Below are 18,582 nucleotides of genomic sequence, written 5' to 3'. Positions count from 1 at the left end.
ATCTGGTGAAAATAAAGCAGGCGTCACACAACCCCTATGCACTAGGCCTGCAATTCCTGCAGCATGTCACACCAGTTCACCAGCAATGTATTACTTCATTTGCAAATGCAATACCTCAATAAAAAGAATGAATGCAAACTATGACCACCTTGATTTAGATGCAGCAAGTCTTCTTAGATTAAATTAGAATTTACACATGCAGCCAGATAACAGGTCTTGTGGCCCACAAGCCTGTGCCACCCAATTAACCTACAACCCCCCCAACCCACACACACTTTGAAGGGTGGGAGGAAACCAGAGCACCTGGAGAAACTACATGCAGACATGAGAAGAATGTCTAAACTCTTTGCAGACAGCACTGGATTCCAACCCGGGTTGTTGGCGCTGCAACAGTATTGCGCTAACCATACCACCCTTTAAAGAAGAACATGGCATTGTTTAGACAAACTAAGTCTGTTGCCTCTGCATCGTGTTTTCATAAAGATACATAGGAATCAAAAACCAAGCAAAAATGTAAGGAACATTCTCACTTAAGTGCATACTGGAACTGATGGCATGAGGCCTGCTGATACTTCTTCAAACTTTGGACAATGGCCTATCAATATTTTGAAAATGTGTCACCTCATAAATCAGCAAGGTGTTACACCCAGTCTAACAACTCCATTAACTAGGCAATGGAGAAGATTTACTGCTGAATGATCTTTACCATTACATGATGCATGCTACCTTAAGTCTTCAGAATATTTGTGTTTTCTGTAAGTGTTTCAACCATTCTTCTGATTACATTAGAAAATGCCATTGTCACCAGGGTACACAGCAAGTAGTGAAATAGAAGTAGAGAAAAGAAACATTTTTGGAGGGGAGGAATAAGGAGATATTATCTTGCAGTGCATACCATAGAACCAAAACAACATAATTTTTTGAAATAGTTCATCATAACCCACTTAAAAACACATCAAATCTTTATTGTGCAGATGAAAATGAAACAGTTTTTTAAAAAAAATCAAAAATGGAGTACAACAAATGAACCTTCATTTTAAATTCAATTTCCAGGCATATTGCTACTGGAAAGTAAGAGGCTGACCTAGTAGAAATCAGGACAAATTGAATGAAAAATACATTAAATGTCACAAGTAAAATGCATTCACTAAGATTTTAAAAGGATAATATGCATACATATAGAGCAATTGTGATTACATTACTACCTGTGATATTAAGTGATTGATGCTATTTATTGAAATATAAATGACTTGCTGATAACAATCATTCAATTTTATTATATTATTTATAACCCACAATCTCCCACATATTTAATAAGCTTACTAAATATGCAGCAAACAAAACTTGAGTAAAATTGTACAATTAATCCTATTCTACATCAATCTACTACATAATAATTAACAACAACCATCTTCAGTTACCTGAAGGGATCAGAAAGGTGTATCCTTGTTTCAACTCAATTCGCTGGCATCCATCCACTCTGTCCCCGAGGAAAATATCACCTTGCTTTCCTGACAAAACCCACTCTTCATAAATCTCCAGATTGTGCGGCGTGGGTGGAACTAACCAAAACACCTGATGAGACAGACTACTTTTAAAACTGAGCAACCTTAAAGCAATCAAATTTTCCATTGTAGTAAAATTTTAGCACAAATTTTAAAAGTTTGAGAATCACGCTAATGTTTTGATATGCAGTATTGACATTCTTGAACTTCATTAAGTCAAAATTATAGCTAATAAAATGATCCAAATTACACAAGTTTTAAATATCCTATATGGAAACTTTGACCATTTTCTGTAGCTCAAAATATAAGAACAATTTTTAGTTATATGCCAATATACATTTATCCAAAAACAAATTTTAAGGATTTCAAGCGATTTTGCTCAAAGTCAATTTCAGCAGCAGGAAATATGATTAGATACTGGGTGTCTCCAACTTCTCTGGCTATGACCAAACAGAACATTCAACTCAACAGATTCTGAAACATGGAACAGGAAGATCAGAACCCTGCTCACTTATCCCACTGTTTTGCATCACACTACTAAATCTTGCTGTTTCCAAATTAAGGAAGTCTGTGGATGCTACGTTATACCATCAGATAACAGCTTGCATATTTTCACATTGGCCCATAATGAGAATCAATCTGCTGTTCCACTATCTAAATGGGGTGGGTGGCAAATTACAATTGAGGGGTGGGTTGGGCTTTAAAGGTAAGAATCAAAAGGTGAGAATAATTTACTTCTGTTCAATCAAAATGTTCTCACAACAGATCTGCAGTGAGAGTTGCACATTTATCCTATTTCCTGGGATAGTAATATAAAATAAGTGCAAAAAATACAACAGTAATAAAAACGCTAGGAAAAAAAGTATATACAGTACATTGATTTCAAAGCATTCTCTGTGAAACATACACCCAAAAATTTGGTCCAAATCACTCAGTAGCTTTTTATATGCTATTTAATTTGTCTCCATCTTTTGAAAACAAAAAGCACTTTCAAATCTAGGAAAATCGTTGTAATAAATTTGAAAACCTGATTTCCATTTTTGCTAATTGTATAACCACATTTTTTATTTCACTAAGCTGAAAATATTGAAAACATTCCAATAATGTTGTTTTGTCTTTTCTAACCCTGATTTGTAGGTGAGGCATTCTTTAGAAAAATCCATAATACTCAGCTATTTAAGCTGCTGAACAGGATTTTGGGTCCCCATCTTTAACACAAGAGTTAATCAACAATGACTTACAGTTTACTTGATTCAGTATTCACCCCCACCCCCAAGCCCAACAAAGGTATTCTTCTTGTGAAAATGAAGAAAATGACCACCAGAAGATTAATCGCCACTCTTAACAATGCAGACTATCCTATCCAAGCATATGCTATCTTCAACTGATGCCAAAACATGTCACATGCCAAGGAGGGGTAAGTGAAGGATAAATGAAATCGCTACATGTCCATGAATCAAACCTGGATTGGTGTGGTTCAAAGTTACTCAAGGCATTGCTTTTAACTAACAGAAGGCCCTAGTTTTAATTTTGATTTATCATGCATAAAGTCAACCATTTTGTTGTTATTGTTCAGAAGATAAAATATTTGCATTAAGTATCTCTAAATGAGCAAAGTTTAATGCTCAAAGCACTTAATATTTGAGATTATCAAAATGAAGTTCAAAAGCAGGAAATAAACAAATACTTTACTATTCACCTTCCCTCCTCGAAGAATATGATACCAGACTGAAGTGCCACCAAAGTCAATGTGAAAATCGGTGTAGCAACCTTTGACGCTCATTAAGCAATACCTACAGAGAAAGCATTGAACAGTTAATCATTTCATGCTTCAACAATCAGCAAGTTCTTGGCCTAAATAAGGATTCATCATGACCAAGAACAGTAGCAAATCATGTCCTCCAATGACATGATGGAAGCCATTTAATGAAAGGTGTCTACCTTAAACCTAAATACAACAGTTATTAATTCTAAAATATTTTGGGACAATTCATCATTTTGTTTTTCATTTCAATATACACCTTGTTCTTCAAGGAAAACAGAAAATCTTATTCACCCCTCACTGCATCATTGGGAACCATACTGCGGGTGTGTTTGAAAAACTAAGTGAAACTGACATGCTATAAAAAAGTCTGTACAAAAGATGAAAGAACTTAGAGGTAGGAATTAGTTACTGGTTACAAGTAGGTGGATTACAAAGATAAATGAAAATGAATTTAACATTTAAGAAGCATACATCTAAAATGAATTTTCCAAAAAATGAATTTAAAAAAAAAGATTAAATGATCCCATCACTTCAGGTCAAATAGAAACTCAGTTTTAACACGCCTAAAAGAAAATGAATGAATGTTCCCATAATACTTTCTTAAATGGCAAGTGTAGATTTACTGCATTATAAAATTACTTCCATCTCTCAATACTTGTACACGTCTCCACTAGTTTAAGAATCCAACTGAGCATGTACGGCTCACAAGTGAACTTTGTTATACATTTTTTGTGCGTGGAAAATAATTTCCAGCAATTCTACTGCGCATTTCAAAGCAACTGCATTCAGTCTCATAAATAAATAGAATGCGCCAATTAGTGCACTGGTTACACTGTCACACAGCCAGGCAAAATATTCACAGCTAAATCACATTCCAACACTCATCAAAAGCATTTCCAACAACATCAGAAGTCAACATATACACCCAGTATTTCTAAAGAAAACTATACAAAATCTGATTCCCAATCTGTAACTCAATCAATTAAATATGCTGCAAAAATGTGTTGCTTTCCACTCACTGCATGGATCCCCAGTTCTTTTTAGATTCAGCACCAGCCATCAGGCTGTAACTAATGGCTGAATCATACTGATGTTTCATGCATTTTACAAATAATTCAGCTGTTAATCTGAACCCACCATTACTCCGATGTTTCTTTTTGTGGGTTATATGTTGTGCCAGCGATGGTGAACTCTTCTAAAGATCATTTATTGCCTCATCTTCTCTTCATTTATTGTCTTCATTTTAAAGATAGAATCTAAGCAGTATGCAGGCAATGCACACACTCGTACAGTCCTTCACAGCCTATCAGCAGACAAGGTGGTAGCAGCAGCAGTCTGCAGATCAGAGCCGCTTTTGGTTAAGGAGAAGTCAGCTGCCTAGCAACAGAATCCAGGATGGAGGGTGACAGAAAGATATGCACTGATGTCGTGAAGACTGCTTGGCAATTTACAGGGTCTAATAGTCCTTGTTCCTCATTGTTACAGTTTTCCTGACTCAGCTTTAGTCACAAGACCTTCCATGTTCCTTGCACGGCAACGGACAAGAGAGGCCCTGATGCCCATTCATACCAGAACTTGTGTGAACCTGCAGAACCTATTTCAGGAAACAAGCTGGTGCTTTACATAATCATCTGTTTTAGGTTCTGCTGTTGCACTATTAAAAAGCCAAACTCCAATAGAGTCAGCTTGCAGGTGATATTATTGGATATTTTAACTCTAATTGAAAGATAACAGCTCATGTTAAAAGAAAGAATATTTATAAACAACCTTTTACAGTAAAATGGAGTTCATAATTACTGTATAGAAAATATGTAAAAAATGTTTTTAATAGTGGTCAGTTTTTTAAAAATATTTTTTCAATATTCCAAATTGAGGAGAAAGGGATAATATTATTCAATATGTTATAAGGCTATACATTGTATTGTATATTGCAATACATTGATCTCTGTTTTTACTATTCAATTCTGGATTCTATTCTCCTCATGTATTGTTTACTACGTTTAATGAAAAGATTGAAGAAAATAGTGATCAGAACAGAATAATTCTACTGATAGCACTAATTTTTGCAAAATAATATTTAGAATTTACTTTTTAAAATATGTGCTGATGACAAAATCCTCATGACAACCTTCCCAAAAGCAATTAAAGATGCACAACACATGTTGGTCTTGTCCCAGTGATGCCCAATCACCAAAAAAAATAATTTGCAAGTAAACACTTTGGGGGAAAAAAAAAGCATTATACTAAATTAACCATCAAAAAGAGTAATTACCATCAAAAAGGGTAATCAAAACCATATGCACTGATCTAAATACAAAGATAATTGGAAAAAGCTAAATGTAGAACTCGTATAAACTGATTTCAATGCTTGAACAATTTTTGTTGGATTTCATTTTTATGCACAGCAACTTTTAACGCATTGGCATCCACATCTATTGAGACTTTGCCATCTGCCTTGGTGTTTCATAAAGCGTGGATGAAGACATATACTATATGTGCTGCCTTTAATTATATCAATCAGATCATCATACACATCCATATTAGTTCATCTACAAACTCCTGTCTCTTAATAATTTATCAGATTCCATTGCCTAAAAAGGAATTGAAGGTTCTTGCACATGAATACTTTTTCATTCCACAAAATCAAGCACTAAATCCATCAAATTCAACAAAAAGTTAACCAGCACATAATCTTCTGCTGTCATAATATAAACATTTCCATAGAAAATCAATTAGAATGACTAATACAACCAATAGATTGGGAATAAAATACTGAACTAGTCATTTAGACTGTTTTTCAGATCCTGGTGTCAGCTAAAGGACTATGGGCACAGTAGGAGAACATATCAACGCCGTAGAAAGAAAGGAAAGACCGTCGGGATTCCAACACAATGAAAACCATTTGCTAGTTACTCATGGTATACCTTCTAAGCTTGTGCACAAAGGTATATTCAGGGGAACATTTATTCCATAAAATCTGTATTAAGCCCGCTCAAAAGGGCCCATGGAAAATTGCAATTGGCTGAGTTGGAGGTCAGGATTTCTCTTGTTTGATAGTCTCTTGACTTCCAATCCATTTCTGTGGTAATTGATGAGGCCAATATGGGACTTACAGATTTTTCCACAGATGGGAAAGAGGTATCTTATAAGATGGCATTTAAACAGCTTGTTCATTCATACTTTCATTTAAGTAGATCTTGCAAGTATTGAATGCAAGACCTCCAGGTGTTCTGCAAGTGTCTGAAGGCCGAAATCCAGTGGAGAACTCATGGCAGAAGGTCAGTGGTTTTCAAACTTTTTATTTCCACTCACATACCATCTTAAGTAATCCCTATGCCATAGGTGCTCTGTGATTAGCAAGGGATTATTTAAGGTGGTATGTGAGTGGAAAGAAAACCACTGGTTTTAATTGTACATAATTGACTCGTTATGTGCACGGTTTCATAACTCCAAAGGAAATGGCCCAATGACAATTTTTCTCAAGCAATATATTTCAGTAACAATTGGGTCTAGAGCAGTGGTTCTCAACCTTTTTTCTCCCACTCATATAACACCTTAAGTAAACCCTTACTAATCACAGAGCACCTATGACATAGGGATTACTTAAAGTGGCAAGTGAAAACTACTGAACTAGATGATGACTGGAAAGAAATCAGGAGGATCAGCCTATGGCTGACATTCATGACAGGGATACGTCTCAGAGCAGTTTCAGGACATTCTGAAAGGGGAGGATGAACAGCCAGCTGTCGTGGTCCATATTGGTACCAAAAATATAGAGAAAAAGTGGGATGCGGTCCTACATGCTGCATTTAGGGAGTGAGGAGATAAATTAAGGAGTAGGACTTCAAAAGTAATAATCTCAGATTATTATTAGTGCCATGAGCTAGCCAGAGTAGAAATAGCAGGATGGTCTGAATGAATACATGGCTTGAACGGTGAGGTTTTCAGTTTCTTGAGGAATTGGAACCAGTTCTTGGGCAGATGGGACCAGTACAAACTGGATGGTCTACATCTGGGCTGGGCCAGGATCAATGTCCTCGGGAGATTGTTTCCTAAAGCTGTTAAAAAAGATTTAAACTAATGTAGCAGCGGGATGGGAACCTACAAAGAAAGAATGAGGAAGGTGGTACAGAGACCAAAGCTAGAGTTAGGAAAGAGAAAAAGGAAAATAAAGGGCGGAAAGTCAAAAGCAAAGGATGCAGAGATCACTAGATTTTAAAAGGAAAATGAACATAAAGCCACTTTATCTGAATGCCCGTATTATTAGAAACAAGGTTAATGAACTTGAGGTGCAAATCAGTACCCAGGTATATGATTTAATGGGCATCACAGAAACATGGTTGCAAGATAGGCATGATTGGGAATTAAATTTTCAAGGGCATAAGTAATACGAAAGATAGACAGGATGGTAAAGGTGGTGGGGTGGTACACTTAATCAAGGATGAGATCAGGGGAATAGTGAGAGACAATACAAGATCTAAGGAACTGAATGTTGAGTCCATCTGGGTAGAGATTCAGAATAGTAAAGTGAAAAAGAAAAATCACTAATGGGAGTTGTCTATCACCCACCAAATAACAATAGCACAGGCAATTAACCGAGAGATAACTGAGACATGTAAGATCAGAATGCAGCTGTCGTGGGGGACTTTAACTTCCATGTAGATTGGGAAAATTAAAGTTGGTCGAGGAAGTCCGGAGAATGACTTCATAGAATGAGCACCATGTTAAGGAACCAACAAGGGAGAATGCTATTTTAGATCTAGTATTGTGCAATGAGATAGGTAAAATTAACAATCTAGTAGTTAGGGACGCTCTTGGAAAAAGCGATCATAGTATGATTGAATTTCTCATGCTGAAGGAGGGTGCAACAGTTAGATTTAAAACTAGTGTATTATGCTTGAACAGGGGAGACTACAACAGGACGAGGGAAGGAATTGATCAGCGTGGACTGGGAGCACACGCTAATTGGCAGAACAGTTGAGGAACCGTGGAAGACTTTCGAAGAGATTTTTCACAGTGATCAACAAGAACATATTCCCGTTAAAAATAAGGGCAGTGAGAGAAGGAAGAGACAGCCTTGGTTAATTAATGAAATAAAGGAAAGTATAAAATTAAAAGCTCACGTACACAAGTAGCCAAGTGTAGTGGGAAACTGAAGAATTGGGAAAACTTTAAAAGGCAACAAAGGACAAGTAAACAGGAAATAAAGAGAAGAAGGATTATGAAGGTAAATTAGCACAAAATATAAAAACATAGCAAAAAGAATTATAAATCTATAAAATGAAAGAGGGTGGCTGGAGTCAACATAGGTCCCTTGGAAGATGATAGAGTGAGACTGATATTGAGCAATGAGGAAATGGGTGAGGCACTGAACAAATTTGTGTCATTATTCATGGTGGAAGACACGTCCAGCATGCCAAAGTGTGGTGAGGGCCTCGATAATTGTTAAAAAAGAGATAGTGATGAGCAAACTAATGGGACTGAAAGCGGACAAATCCCCTGGTCCCAATGAGATGCATCCCAGGGTACTGAGGGAAATGGCAGGAGTTATAGTTGGTAGTCATTTACCAAAATTCTCTTGATTCTGGGAAGTTCCCGGCAGATTGGAAGACAGCAAATGTTATGCCATTTTTTAAGAAAGGGATGTAGGCAGAAGACAGGTAATAATCGGCCAGTTAGCTTAATGTCCGCAGTCAGGAAAAGGCTCGAACCTGTCATTAAGGATGAAATAACAAGATATTTAGAACAAAGGGGGTTCCATCAGGCAGACATAGCATGGATTAAAAAAAAAGGGCAAGTTTGGTTTGAGTTCTGGAGTTCTTTGAGGATATAATGGGTGTGGTAGATAGAGGGAAACAAGTTGATGTTGTATATTTGGATTTTTGCAAGATGTTTGATAAGGTGTCACACAAGATACATCAATAAGATACATATGAATGGAGTCGGGGTAAATATATTGGCACGGATTGAAAATATGTTAACTGACAGAAGGCAGAGAGTCGGGATAAATGAGTATTTTTCTGAATGGCAGACAGTGGTAAAAGGGGTGTCGCAGATGTTCACCATTTACACTGATGATTTGGAAGAGGGGACAGAGTATAGTGTGGCCAAGTTTGCAGATGATAATAAATTGAGTGGGAAAGCAAATTGTACAGAGGATGTGGAGAGGCTGTAGAAGGATACAGTTAAGTTAGGTGGGTGGGCAAAGGTTCTGGCAAATGGAGTACAGCATTAGTAAATACAAGGTCATTCACTTTGGTAGAAAAAATAGAAGATTATTATTTAATGGTGAAAAACTGCAGCATGCTGTAGTGCAGAAGGACTTGGGAGTGCTTGTGCATGAATCGCAAAAAGTTAGGTTGCAGGTACAAGAAGTTATTAAGATGGCAAATGGAATGTTGGACTTCATCACTAGAGGAATTGAATTCAAGAACAGGGAGGTCATGCTGCACTCTACAAGGGACTGGTGAGCCCACACCTTGAGTACTGTTCTGGTCTCCATACTTGAAGAATATACTACCCTTGGAGGCAATCCAGAGGAGGTTCACCAGGTTAAACCCGGAGATGAGGGGGCTGACCTACAAGGAGAGACTAAATCGTCTGGGATTATACTCACTCAAATTTGGCACAATGGCTTTCATAAATCCAAGTACTGACGAAAGGAGCTTGGGTGCTGTGGTAAAGTTGTACAAGATACTAGTGAGGCCAAATTTGGAGTTTTGGCCATCTAGCTACAATTAGATTGAAAGTGTGCAGAGAAATTTACAGTTGAATAGCTTAGTTATAGGAAAATGTTAAATAAGTGAGAACTTTATTCCCTGGAATGTTGGAGAATGAGGGGAGATTTGATGGAGATCAAATTAGGCAAATGCAAGCAGGCTTTTTCCACTGAAATTGGAGCGACAAGAACAAGAGGACTTTGGTTAAGGGTAGAAGGTGAAATCTTTAAGGGGAACATTTGGGAGAACTTTTTCACTCAGGAGGCAGCGAAAGTATGGAATGAGATTCCAGTGGAAGCGGTGGTGGATGCAGGTTATATTTTGACATTTAGGAGATCATTGCATAAGCACATAGATAAGAGAGGTATGGAAATCTATGGTTCGGGAGCAAATTGATAAAAGTTGACAAAAAAATAATACTTCAGCATGGACAAGATATGCCTCTTTCTATCCTGTAGTGTTCTATGGTTCCTTAGTCAGTTGTTATAAATGACTAAACAAGAAATAAAATCAGTCAAGACAGAATTCTGAGCCTGTATATGTAAAGTTTAGGGATAAATATGTAAAAATGTATTTCCAGCCTCTTAAGACCTATAATTCTTCCCTAAAGTCAGTATATAAATAGTGCAAGATCCCAATGTGTGAGCCGATTCTTTATGCGATCCAAAATAATATTATCTTTTTCTTTCTTTTTTTTCTTTAATTATTTTCATAACTATATCATATATATATATATATATATATATATGTATATTTCATCTATTGATTATGGTTTTTTTAGTGGGGGTGTAAGAAGGAAGAAGGGGAGGGTAAGTGGGGTTCAATTATCATGTAATTATTATAATTTCAAATTTAATCAAATTTTGCTTATCTAAAAGTATATAATTACAAGGATGGAAAATTTTTAAATAAAAATATTTTTAAAAAAGACAGAATTCTGCAAATTCAATTCACTTTGATGACCAGTTCAGCCTCCCTTGTAATTAATCCCATTACTTAGATTTAGATAAGAACTCATGTATGAGAATACTGTTGCTTATAGCAGCGGCATCAGTAATTTAATACAAAATGTTTAAACAGATCCTTCGGATAATCAGGCACATAGCATTACAAGATGCCAAAAATATACAGATTCCAAATGTCTGCTTTCAGCACCGAAAACAAAACTTCAACTTACTTCTGAACTTTGGGATATTTCATTTCTGCAATTGCATTTGTGGAGTCCAGCTGCTTTTCTTTCAAGTGCCTTGGCCACATATTGTCCACCCAGTCCACCAAGTCCACCTAAAACAACCAAGGACTTCCTTCTAAGACATCACGAAATGCATATTTGGCAACATCAATCCAATAAATGGGTCAAAAATTATTATTATTTTTTTTAAAAACATCCACAGAAAGTACTCACTCTTCGCACAAAAACACATTAGAAAGTAGAAATCCAGTCAATGTTCATATTCTTCCCACATGAGCTTGTCAGAAAAATCTTTCAGATATTAATTCAAGTTCAGAAAGAGTAGAAGGCATACAATGTTTTTTGGCTCTATCAAATTAACATGACTACGCAATCCTATTTCCACCCCCCCCCGCCAACCAAATCCAATGGTGGCACAGGTATTAATTAATCTTCCATTTGAGTTCTTCAAGCTGCTTAATCATGAAGAACCCTATAAAGGAAATAGTTTGTAATTTTTTTTATATCTAGGCATGGAGGAGCAGGAGACCTTTTGCCACGTTAACAAGGAATCATTACACCTCTTTTTGCTCCAGTTCAAACTATGATACGTCTGAATCTGCAGGTACAAATTTTGTACTTAACATACTGAAAATCATTGTAAACAATATCAAATAAAATTAAAATAATAAGAAATACTTATATTACATAAATTTAAATATATAGTAATAATTACAGTAAAATTCCCATTATCCAGCATTCAATCAACTAGAATCTCAAATAAATTGCAAAAATGAGGAAATAATTAAATATTAAGATAAATGATAATCAATAAAAGTTTAAGGTTGTAAAAGTAAATGTTCTCCGAAGCAACACACAACCCCTTTGGAGAAAACATTCAGGCATTGGAGTGTCCCAGTTGGAGTCGGGTTGTGATGAGGGCCAGACCGGGACACTTGCGTGGAAGTGAGTTGCGTTGTGACAAGGGCCTGACTGGGATACTAGCATGGAGGCGAGTTAGGTTGTGCCCAGGGTCTGACTGGGACACCATAATGAATAGGTCATCAATGCCACTCGGGGAACTCTCCCAAAGTGTCTCCCTATCTCTGCCTAGTAAGCGTCTATTTTTATTATTAGATATTTTAGTAAGGATTTATCTGTAAACATGGGGGAGGGGGGGGAGAGAGAGAAGGGGGTAATTATGACAGCTGCACAGTTAACATAGAAGCTAGTGCAACACCATTAAAGTGCCAGCGACAGAGATTCGAATTTAAATTCAAACTTTGTAAGTTATGGGAAATACTTGAATATAGTGAACTTTAAAGATGATAATCATTTTTTTCAAATTACTTTACATTTTGCACTGTATTTTGTCTTTCAAATGGGGTATTCATAATGCAGATGTATTACTAGACATTGTAAGAGTGAGTCTGAGCCAATCGGAAAATTTGCATTTCCGCCATCTGCAATCACCAAAGGTGCCAAATAATGGGGATTTTACTGCATTATATTCCTGCAATTAATCACATTTCTCACAAGTCTCTCAGATGGAAAATTTTGCCTTGGTATCATTCTATTCATTTAAATTTCAGGTTGTGTTATCCAAATCAAATTCTTTTTTGAGTGAATCCAATTTCTGCACTTTGGAACTGCCTTCATCACTGCTGGAAATACAACGCTAGATGATAGTGTGGGCTGTGAAGAACATGCTGAAAAGCTTTGGAGACATAAATGGGCAAGGACATAATGGAGGAGTAGAACATTCATGGCCTTGCATCTTTCCATTTGATAGAATAAATAGAAAGATAGAGCACTTTTTAAAATGGTAAGAGTTTGAAAGGTGTTGCTATTCACAGGGACTTGTGCGCCCCTAGACATGAATTGCTGAAAAGTAATGTGAAGCATCAGCAAGTAATTAAGGTAAACAGAACATTGGCCTTTATTGTAAAAGATTGAAAAGGAAGACCAGAAATACCTGTTCTAATTATAGCAAGCCTTGCATAATAGCATCTGGAATGTTGTGTATAGGTTTGGCCTTCCTATCTACAGAAAGCAATATTTGTGATTGCAGGAGCACAGTAAGATACCAGCCTATTTCAGGGAATCCTGTTTGCTGATTCCTGTTTGTCACACGGTATAGACGAGGCCTACACGTTTAAATTTAGAAGAACGAGAAGTGATCTCACGTAGGGCAACGGTGAATCTTTGGAATTCACGACCAAAGAGAGCTGTAGAGACTCATTTGTCAAACAGATCGAAAGTTTTTAGGTTTTAAGGGAATCAAGAAATTTGAGGAAAATATTTGAAAATCCACTGCTGCTCCTTCAATTTCCTATGATTCTATCCAAAATTTTTTTCCAAAAGTTTCCCTTTCAACTAAGTTTGCAGCCATTCCTAATCATTTTTTCCAAAACAAAAATCCACCACTGCCATATAATGTGCAATCCAATTTTTCCTCTTATCTGTAACATTTTGTTAAGTGTTGGGAAAATCTCTGCTTCATCCTATTGCTAATCATAATATTCTGTGACCGAATTGGCGCCTCACAGTTTGGCGGGCAGCAACCTCCTTTGAAGAAGACCGCAGAGCCCACCTCACTGACAAAAGGCAAAGGAGGAAAAACCCAACACCCAACCCTAACCAACCAATTTTCCCCTGCAACCGCTGCAACCGTGTCTGCCTGTCCCGCATCGGACTTGTCAGCCACAAACGAGCCTGCAGCTGACGTGGACTTTTTACCCCCTCCATAAATCTTCGTCCGCGAAGCCAAGCCAAAGAGAAGAATTATAACACAACAGGAGACCATTTTACCCATGAAGTCCATGCTTGCTCTCAACAGAGCAATTCTATCATCTCATTTCACCCTCCCCCCTCATTATTTCCTTGTAGCCCTGTGACTTAATTTCTCAGGTTCATTAACTCCCCTTTGATTATCTTGCCATTTACCCATTTAAGAAATGCTTTACAGAAGCCATTTAACTTGCCAACATTTAATTGATCTCATTTGAGGTTGCAACACTCAGTGTCCCTACATTGAAGGGGACATCAAATGCAGCAGTGTTCTAGCTTATATCAATGACTATATCCTTTACCATTGGATGACTACAGAAATGTCTAAAATTGTTTATTCAAATGCACATACAATAGCTTCAAAAGGGAAGCAGTCTATGTATCATCAAAATGAAGGAAAAAAACATGAAGTGAAAATTTAATCGGCACTCTGCTTGAAGTTTATTTAGAGAGAATTTCTTCAACTACATGCTTCTTGCACCACACAAATTACAATAATGCATATAGGCTGTTAAAGCATTACAAATTATAAACACATTTCTGTAAAGCAAATTTAATCCTCAGGCAAACAGAGAGGCAAGAACCATCAAAAAATGATCAGCTTTCAGATCCTGTTAAAATATAACTTCTTACCACATCAGGTCGCTTGACCAGGTTCTCAAGTTTTGTGTGACTGAATTCCAGGCTTATAACATTGTAGAGCTTCTCTCTTTCAACCTCTGGTGTTTCATAGTATTTGACCCATTGTGACATGCTCATTTCAATCCCTTTCTGTGTATTCACATCCATAACATCAACAATACGACGACTCCCTGGAACACACACAAAATAAACAATACTGTTGGATTCAGTTTCATTTTTGTACAGCCTCATGGTTTTTTATATTGCTATAATTTAATTATAAACACAATTACTACTCAGTATCCAAAAGAGAAAACTCAAGAATACAAGAACAAATAAATGGAAGCAGGCCATGTGCTTCCCAAAGTCGTTCTGCCTGCTCCTGTGTATCATTCACAACTTCTTTAGTGTCCAAAACTATATTCAATAGCCGAGCAATCAGCAACCTGAGGCAGAGTAAAAGTTCAAATTTATTGTCAAAGTACATTCAAGATATCACATACAACTAAAATTAATTTTCTGCAGTCAATCTCTATACCAGTAATTGTAAATTGTACTTAAAGAACTGTAAACAAATGGACCATGCAAATGTAGATGGAGGTATAAATATACAGTAATAAAAAATGAGGCTCCACAAGAATAATCCAAAGATTTATAACCTACTGAGTAAATTGCTATACGATATGGCTGCTTCATCATTAGAGTGTCCCCCCCCCCTTCAGCTTGATCAAAAAACTGCTCAGCATTGACCCTGACTATACCTCACAGAATCCTGCAAGTTTCACCTCACCCTATAACGCCCTCAAACACAACCCCACTTACGCATTCTAAGTTGCATGCACTACACTAATGACAAATGTATTTTTCTTTTGGTGGAGATCAAATCTACACACCAAATCTTTTCTTTGGCTTGGCTTCGCGGACGAAGATTTATGGAGGGGGTAAAAAGTCCACGTCAGCTGCAGGCTCGTTTGTGGCTGACAAGTCCGATGCGGGACAGGCAGACACGGTTGCAGCGGCTGCAGGGGAAAATTGGTGGGTTGGGGTTGGGTGTTGGGTTTTTCCTCCTTTGCCTTTTGTCAGTGAGGTGGGCTCTGCGGTCTTCTTCAAAGGAGGTTGCTGCCCGCCAAACTGTGAGGCGCCAAGATGTACGGTTTGAGGCGAGATCAGCCCACTGGCGGTGGTCAATGTGGCAGGCACCAAGAGATTTCTTTAGGCAGTCCTTGTACCTTTTCTTTGGTGCACCTCTGTCACGGTGTCTTACAAAAGCCATGAACAATATCAACATGAAACCTTACTTGTGTTTTCACTATAATAAAGGATAACAGAACACTTTGTCTTCTTGATTATTTTCTGTTCTGCATGTTTACTTTCTGTGCCCCTGAACTAGCAGATCTTCAGTTTTAAAAAGTGTTTTCCAAGTCCTAATAATGTAGGGCGGCATGTTTGACGTAGAGGTCAGCGTAACGCCATTACAGCGCCAAGAATCAGGCCAGAGGTTTGAATTCCACGTTGCCTGTAAAGAGTTTGTACATCTTTCCCATGTCAGCTCTGGTTTCCTCCCACCATTTGAAACGTATTGGGGATGTAGGTTAATTGGGTGTAAATTGGCCGGCACGGACTCATGGGCCGAAATGGCCTGAATTTAAAATGTAATATGATCAGATTATATCTACCCTCTGATTTCTCCCCTTTAACCAATATTTTCGCATCTTGAATGCTACACTAACCACCAGGATATTTTGCAAGTTAAATTTTTTTTAAAAATCTTCCAGATGCTTGAAATCTGAAACAAAAACAAAACACATTGGGACTGCTGAATCTTTGGGATGAGAAAATTATTTAACATTTCAGCTTGGAGGTCCCTCATCCAAACTGAAAAGTAGACAAAAAAAAAACATAAATCTGCAGAGAGGGTTGGAGTGGAAAATGCCCTCAACAAGGTAAAACTGTGGGGAAAAGCAGTAAACAGGGTTATCTGGTCAATGAGTGAATGAGAGTAATTGAAAGGTGAGAAAGAACAAAGACAATAGAATGAGAGAGTTAGAAATGTAGAGCAGGGAGGCGAGGCTCAACTCCTCCAAAGAGGAAAAAAAAGATGGCAAAGGAAACAAAAGTGAAGCTAATATTAACTAAAGAATGTCAGACCTGCCCAACAAAGACCAGGAGGAAAAAAGGAACAATTATAGATGAAATAGTTTATTCTTTCTTCTTCTTTGGCTTGGCTTCGCGGACGAAGATTTATGGAGGGGGTAAAAAGTCCACGTCAGCTGCAGGCTCGTTTGTGGCTGACCAGTCCGATGCGGGACAGGCAGACACGATTGCAGCGGTTGCAAGGGAAAATTGGTTTGTTGGGGTTGGGTGTTGGGTTTTTCCTCCTTTGCCTTTTGTCAGTGAGGTGGGCTCTGCGGTCTTCTTCAAAGGAGGCTGCTGCCCGCCAAACTGTGAGGCGCCAAGATGCACGGTTTGAGGCGTTATCAGCCCACTGGCGGTGGTCAATGTGGCAGGCACCAAGAGATTTCTTTAGGCAGTCCTTGTACCTTTTCTTTGGTGCACCTCTGTCACGGTGGCCAGTGGAGAGCTCGCCTGAAGTCATTCATTAACTCATGAATCCTCCCCCCTGCCCCCCACACTTTCCTTCCATTCTTTTCCTCTCTGGGAACAGTAAAGATGCCCAACCTGACTTGGCCCATTTGTCCTCCTGCCACAAGTTCCAAATATTTTTGTCAATTTTCTCAGCAGGCATCTGTAGGAGGCCTAGTAAATATCACTCACCTTGATTGCTATCAATGTTCTATTTGAGACACAAGAAGCAAAACTTAGACATTGTTGCATGATGTGATCTCCATTAAGCAATCAAACAATCAGCTAATTCAATGTCAAGAAAGCAGAATTTGGCCTTCTGTCCAAACTCATGAAATTGCTACTTTACTAAAAACTTGATTGAAACTGCTGCAGATGACTCAATGATCCTTTGCATGGCTGATGCTTTCATATTGCACTCTAAGGGTCAAGCAATGAATCTTGCCACACAATTTCAAAGCAGTTTCTTTAAAATGAGGCTGTATCGCACGAAACACCAATTGATGTATTATAATAAGCCATTACACCATTCAACATTTTTTTCTTCCTTTTGAATTTAGTAGGTGCAAGTGCAGCATTTTGGCATATAACTTAGTTATCCAATTACCTTTGCATGCTTCATCCATTTAATATGAAAATGTCAATGAAAAAAATTACAGTGCAGGCCACCTTTTGCTGATATGCAGAATGTATTTTTTGTAATTGAGTACAACTTCTCCCTTTACTGCACCTAATAATTCAATTTTTAAGAATGCAAAGGCATCAACATTAAATCCCTTTTGGTGTGATCTGAAATTATTTCCTGTTTAAACACATTTTCTGTGTTGCTATTTTTAGTCTTCTTTGGCTTGGCTTCGTGGACGAAGATTTATGGAGGGGTACGTCCATGTCTGCTGCAGGCTGGTTGGGTGACTGACGTCTGACGCGGGACAGGCAGGCACGGTTGCAGCGGTTGCAAGGGAAAATTGGTGGGTTGGGGTTGGGTTTTTCCTCCTTTGTCTTTTGTCAGTGAGGTGGGCTCTGTGGTCTTCTTCAAAGGAGATTGCTGCCCGCCGAACTGTGAGGCGCCAAGATGCACAGTTGGAGGTGAGATTAGCCTATTGGCGGTGGTCAATGTGGCAGGCACCAAGAGATTTCTTTAAGCAGTCCTTGTACCTCTTCTTTGGTGCATCTCTGTCTTGGTGGCCAGTGGAGAGCTCGCCATATAACTCAATCTTGGGAAGGCGATGGTCCTCCATTCTGGAGACGTGACCCACCCAGCGCAGTTGGGTCTTCAGCAGCGTGGATTCGATGCTTGCGGACTTTGCCAGATTGAGTACTTCGATGTTGGTGATGAAGTCATTCCAATGAATGTTGAGGATGGAGCGGAGACAGCGCTGATGGAAGCATTCTAGGAGCCGTAAGTGATGCCGGTAGAGGGCCCATGAT

General features: G+C 38.0%; 1 protein-coding gene across 7 annotated transcripts in view; it reads right to left on the bottom strand.

Annotated features, from left to right (window-relative positions):
- The window catches only part of kdm2bb (lysine (K)-specific demethylase 2Bb), a 219,544-nt gene that overhangs the window by 129,844 nt on the left and 71,118 nt on the right, over nucleotides 1-18,582 (bottom strand). For all 7 annotated transcript variants that reach the window (XM_069933299.1, XM_069933300.1, XM_069933301.1 and 4 more), the window contains 4 exons: nucleotides 14,584-14,762; nucleotides 11,167-11,273; nucleotides 3,205-3,298; nucleotides 1,422-1,575 (listed from right to left, as the gene is read on the bottom strand). In XM_069933299.1, coding sequence (XP_069789400.1) covers nucleotides 1,422-1,575; nucleotides 3,205-3,298; nucleotides 11,167-11,273; nucleotides 14,584-14,762 — 534 coding nt within the window. The remainder of the gene's footprint in view (nucleotides 1-1,421; nucleotides 1,576-3,204; nucleotides 3,299-11,166; nucleotides 11,274-14,583; nucleotides 14,763-18,582) is intronic.

This window comes from Narcine bancroftii, chromosome 4 (genome assembly GCF_036971445.1).
Source record: "Narcine bancroftii isolate sNarBan1 chromosome 4, sNarBan1.hap1, whole genome shotgun sequence".
Classification (NCBI taxonomy): domain Eukaryota; kingdom Metazoa; phylum Chordata; class Chondrichthyes; order Torpediniformes; family Narcinidae; genus Narcine; species Narcine bancroftii.
This window is presented reverse-complemented; position numbering and strand designations above follow the sequence as displayed.